Here is a 5,119-nt window from a genome sequence, read left to right on the forward strand (position 1 = left end):
CAGAATTTTTTTTTTTACAGTGTTGTTATTGAATAAATATTATCTTTCCCTTTCCATTGTCAAAATTATTTCCGGACCTGTAACTATAAAAAAAAGTGTCAAATGAAACTGTTGAAAGCCACTGGTGCGCACATCTTTTCTTGTAAAATGGGCCTCTTTATAGCAAGGCAGAGGTCAAGGAAGGCGAGTGTGTCTTTCGCCATCCCGGTGCTTTGCGTCTCTTTTTCTAGTTCACTTTTTGTTTCGGGCCCAGACCACTGTGAAGCAGGATGCTTCAGTTTTGCACGGCTGCCTCTGCTTCTTCTGAGAATCGACGCATGCTTCATTCAGTCCGTTTAGAAGTTTTTATTATGACGAGATTCTGGGTGGCGGTAGTTGGTACTTTCTTGCATTCCTGTCATGCATGGTGGGTCGGTCCAGGTGGTGGTCCGTGGTGCTTGTGGCGTGCTCCTTGCACGAGGTTCCGACACCACAGCCCGCGTGTTAAGGGATCCTTAACTGTGGCCGTCGTGTCCGAGGACCAGTGTCTTGCCAGTTTGGCTCCACTAACGCTGTGTTGCTTGCAGGTTCCGCGAAGGCAGAGAAGTTGGAGGGCCCAGAAGGACAGCACTGCGAAGAGGACGCGGACGGAAGCTGCCACGCCGAAGGTGAGTCTGGAGTCAGTCTGGTGACGAGACAGTGCTGGCTACAGTTTTGTGATTGCAGATCTTGGGCATTTAATTTGTGATGGGTTTTGTGGTAAGACTCTTAAAAGGTTTTTGGTAGCAAAACAATTAAAGTGGTTTTAGCTGTTTGAGTGGCAGTATACAGTGAGAACATCATTGTCACGCCATAAGGACACCTGGAAAAGTCAGGAATACACTGTGCTTTCACTGTCATCCCACTTGCCGTGCAGAACCCAACACGAATTTCATCGCACTTTTCTGTGATGATCCTTGCAAAACGGTGTAATGAGCTGCTGCATCGCACAATTTTGAAATTACCATGACAACAATCTGCAATGGGTAATATGAATTGCAGATTTTGTGTTGTCATCATCGCAGTTTTATGCAACAATTTCTGCCTTTCATGCGATGATCAATGCAGGATTATGTGATTCTAAAGGCATTGCATTTGGGGAGCAATGATGAGTGGGAATCACTTTTTTGATTGCATTCCACATGCGTTGAAAGTATCGCAACTTCGGTAACAGGCACTGTGGTAAACTCATAATCCACACTGAAGGAATCCGTTGCCTGGTTCACAGGACCCCCAGCGGCCACCCCGCAGCTCCGCATCAGCAGCACCTTCTCCCTGGCCGGCCCGGCCGGCGATGCGGGGCAGGCGGAGCAGGCTTGGCGGCAGACGCGCAGCAGGAAGGCGAGGCTGGACTCCAAGCTCGGGGAGTCCGGGAACAAGTCTCGGGACAAGGCGGCCCCGCGGAAGCACCGAGCAGGCAACTCCAAGGCGGGGCGACACGTGTGCCAAGTGTGCGGCAAGGACTGGCCATCAGCGTCGCACCTGGAGATTCATGCGAGGAAGCACACCGGAGAGAAACCGTTCGAGTGTGATGTGTGCGGGAAGAAGTTTTCTACGAAACAAAGTCTTGAGTGGCACATGAGGATCCACAACGGGGAGAAGCCGTACAAATGCAAAGTGTGCGGGAAGAAGTTCACTCAGAAGGGTCGTCGTGATTTGCACTGGAGGCTTCACACTGGAGAGAAGCCTTAGTGTGTACGGAGAAGTGTCAATTGTGTGTCGTTGTAGAATGCCCACGCGCTCATTCATGTGTGTTGCAAGGATTTGATTTGTTCGGTTTTCTGTCTTCGTGCGGTAGGATGGACGCAATGTGCCCGCGGTCTCTTGGAACAATTAGGGATAGGTTTTTTTGCGCCTCTAAAATTAAATCATTTACAATTTAACTGCTATCTTTCTTGCCTAGTGGCTTCTCTTTTCTGTGTTACGATGGTGTAACGGTTGTGAAACTTTCCACATGTTGCAGTGAAATGTTTTTTCTTCATTCGTGATGTTTCTTGTGACAATAAAGGGGTTTGGTATTGAATAAATACTTCCTTTCCCTTTCCTTTGACAAAATTGTTTCCGAACATGTAACCTCTTGAAGAGCGACAAATGAAACTGTTGAAAGCAACGAAGGGTACGCACTTCTATTCTTATTTAAAACGTGTCTCTTCACGGCAAAGCAGAGGTCAAGGAAGGGGAGTGCGTGTCTGCTGCCATCGCGGTTCTTTTCGTCCCTTTTCTAATTCACCTTTTGTTTCAGGCCCAGACCACTGTGAAGCAGGATGCTTCAGTTTTGCATGGCTGCCTCTGATTCTTCTGAAAATCTTTTCTTGCTTCATTCAATCCGATTGGAAGCTTTTATTTTGACGAGGTTGTGGGTGGCGGTAGTTGGTACTTTCTTGCATTCCTGTCATGCATGGCGGGTCGGTGGGTCGGTCCAGGTGCTGGTCCGTGGTGCTTTGGCGTGCTCCTTGCACGAGGTTCCCTGGCGGACGGTGGTTCCGCCCTGCACCCGCCAACCACATTGGCCTCCGACACAACAGCCCGCGTGTTAAGGGATCCTTAACTGTGGCCGTCGTGCCCGAGGACCGGTGCCTTGCCCGTTTGGCTCCACTAACGCTGTGTTGCTTGCAGGTTCCGCGAAGGCAGAGAAGTTGGAGGGCCCAGAAGGACAGCACTGCGAAGAGGACGCGGACGGAAGCTGCCACGCCGAAGGTGAGTCTGGAGCCAATGTGGCAACGAGGCGCACGGTAAGGACGGTACCTGGTTTTCTCTGGAAGCCTATGGTAGAGACATGGGCGATTTCCAGGGAGTTCTTGGCAAAACCAGGAACCGTTTTTACCGTGCGGGCCGTACTGTGAGCGGAGTGGCACTATTATCCAAGTTGCGATTCTTTGAACAGAAAAACGTGTGATATCGAAAGTATAATTCCCACGAATCATTGCTCTTAAGATGCAATGACTTTCATATCGCTTAATTTTGCAATGATTCTCGCCCATTGCTGCAATGAAAATCGAAATAATTGAAAACAACTGAGAAGATGACAACTCAAAATCTGCGATAATTGCAGATTTTTGCAATGATCATTGAAAAACTCTTCGATTCAGCAGCCCATTACACCTTCTTGCAATGGTCTTCACCAAAAAGTGCCATGAAATTATCATTGCGCTGAATGCGCGGTCTGTGTCACAAGTGGAATAACAGTGAAGTCAGGCAGACAGTGTTTATGTGCGCAAGCGTTCTTGAAGCCGCTCTTCTGTTTTAGGCTCGTATTTTCGGTTCCCATTTCCATGGTCCTTTCACATCTTTCGATCGTTTTCTCTTTGAGAAGGGACGTGACTGTGACCGGCCACCTCCGAAAGGAGCATGAAACGCAACAGACTTGTTTAAGGACCTAATGATGTTCGTCGTAAAAACACGCGTTCTTGGATCAGCATGACTCAGTAAAATTTGTTGCCGTTTGTCGAATTCTGACGTCAGCAAACGCCTTTGTCGAGTCTGATCGAAATATTTTTAATTGCTTACAGATAGAGCCAACAAACGTTCTGCAGTCCGGTTCAGGAAATTCTCGTTGCATTTTGTACTATCGCCGTTTTAACTTTTTTCTCAGCCTTTGTTTTGCTTTTGTTGTATAATTGCAGTGGAACATGCGAGACTTCGACAGCAAACTTTTGCAATAAAAACGTATTTTCGATTCGCACATCCTTTCGCACCTAATCGCACCCTCAAGTGCAATAATTCTGTTATTCCATAATTTTGCAATTAATGTGTGCGATGTAACACCCTTTTCACTCTCATTCTAGGAACATGACATCACGTTCGTATCAATGAAACATATGCCTGATTCACATTGAAACGATTGTGACACAATGCTCAAACGAAATTGGCATTTTGTTTCATTTGTTTGAACGTTATGTCACGTTCTTTGAAAGAGAGTTTTGCCATACTTTATTCGCTTCTTGTTCCGTTTTTGGCCCGCCCTTTTATTCAAAAAATAGGGGGGGAGCCTATGCATTTGCCTTTGTGTCTGTGTGTTGTTGTCGTTGTTGTCGTTGTCGTTGTTGTTGGCGTCTGTGTACAAGGAAGGAGTTGAGCTAGAGTAACCAGATTTGAAGGGTACTTCAGGAGTACCGTAAATGCGGGTAAAATGGACCACCAGTGGGTAATGTGGACCACCCCTGAAATTCTTTTAAATGATCGATTCGAGCCAAGTAACTTTCAAGTTCGGATGCTAGCAGCCGAAACGGTTTTCCATGCCACAGGTAGGCGGCATCACCGATCACATAGAAGAGTTTAAGGGGTGGTCCACATTACCCACTGGTGGTCCATATTACCCGCTTTCACGGTCCAAACAAATAATCCGGTGGTGCAAATCCCGTCCGGGTCGCACAAGGGCTGCTGCAGGTGCATCATGGTTTACATGAGCGGGAGGGGGATTTCCGCCATTATTGGTGCTAGCAGGGCACATAGGGGTATTTTTAGAATCGGGGCGACGAGACAAGATGAATGGACCTGGTCCCGACCCCATCGGCCGCTTTTACAAGTTGGCCAGATCAGGATCTTCAAAAAAGAGGGTCGACCGACTAAAAAAAATTTATTGCAGATTTCGATTGGTCTCAGCAAGACCTTTTCAACGAGGGGTCGGAAAGGGGGTCCAGGAGCCCGACTTCGTCTATTAGTCACATCAGGATCTTGAAAAGAGGGAGTCGACCGACTGAAAATTTTTACTTAAGTTTTCGATAGGTCTTGGCAAGACCTCTTCAACGAGGGGTCGGAAGGGGGGTCCAGGAGCCCGCCTTCATGAGTTATGGGAAAAAGTGCGACGGACTCGTTTTGCGCTCCTTCTGGGCCTCTATTGAAGGAGTTGCAGTAGCATGGCAAATATGGGTATTTTCGGAATGACGGCTAAGAGACAAATGAAATGGGCATATTCTTAGGACAGTTGGAGTAAAAAGTGTAAGGTTGCATATTGTGAATAGAAGGGCGGGCCTAAGTCGCGATGGTACATCGATAACTTTGCTTTACCCGCTCACGGGGTGTGTAATGCGAGCGGGCCGAAGGCCCGGGCCTTCGACTGGCCAAGTTGGATCTGATGCGAGGGCCGAAGGCCCGAGGAAAG

At 47.8% G+C, this 5,119-nt stretch overlaps 1 protein-coding gene across 1 annotated transcript; it reads left to right on the forward strand.

Moving 5' to 3' along the window:
- Positions 1-399: 399 nt before the first annotated feature.
- LOC117647710 (zinc finger protein 235-like) lies at positions 400-2,039 on the forward strand. The gene is made up of 3 exons (XM_034389606.1): positions 400-406; positions 525-647; positions 1,247-2,039. Exons 1-3 carry the CDS (start codon positions 400-402, stop codon positions 1,708-1,710), a joined length of 594 nt encoding a protein of 197 aa, XP_034245497.1. The 3' UTR covers positions 1,711-2,039.
- Positions 2,040-5,119: the final 3,080 nt, after the last annotated feature.

This window comes from Thrips palmi, unplaced genomic scaffold (genome assembly GCF_012932325.1).
Source record: "Thrips palmi isolate BJ-2018 unplaced genomic scaffold, TpBJ-2018v1 HiC_scaffold_2, whole genome shotgun sequence".
NCBI lineage: Eukaryota > Metazoa > Arthropoda > Insecta > Thysanoptera > Thripidae > Thrips > Thrips palmi.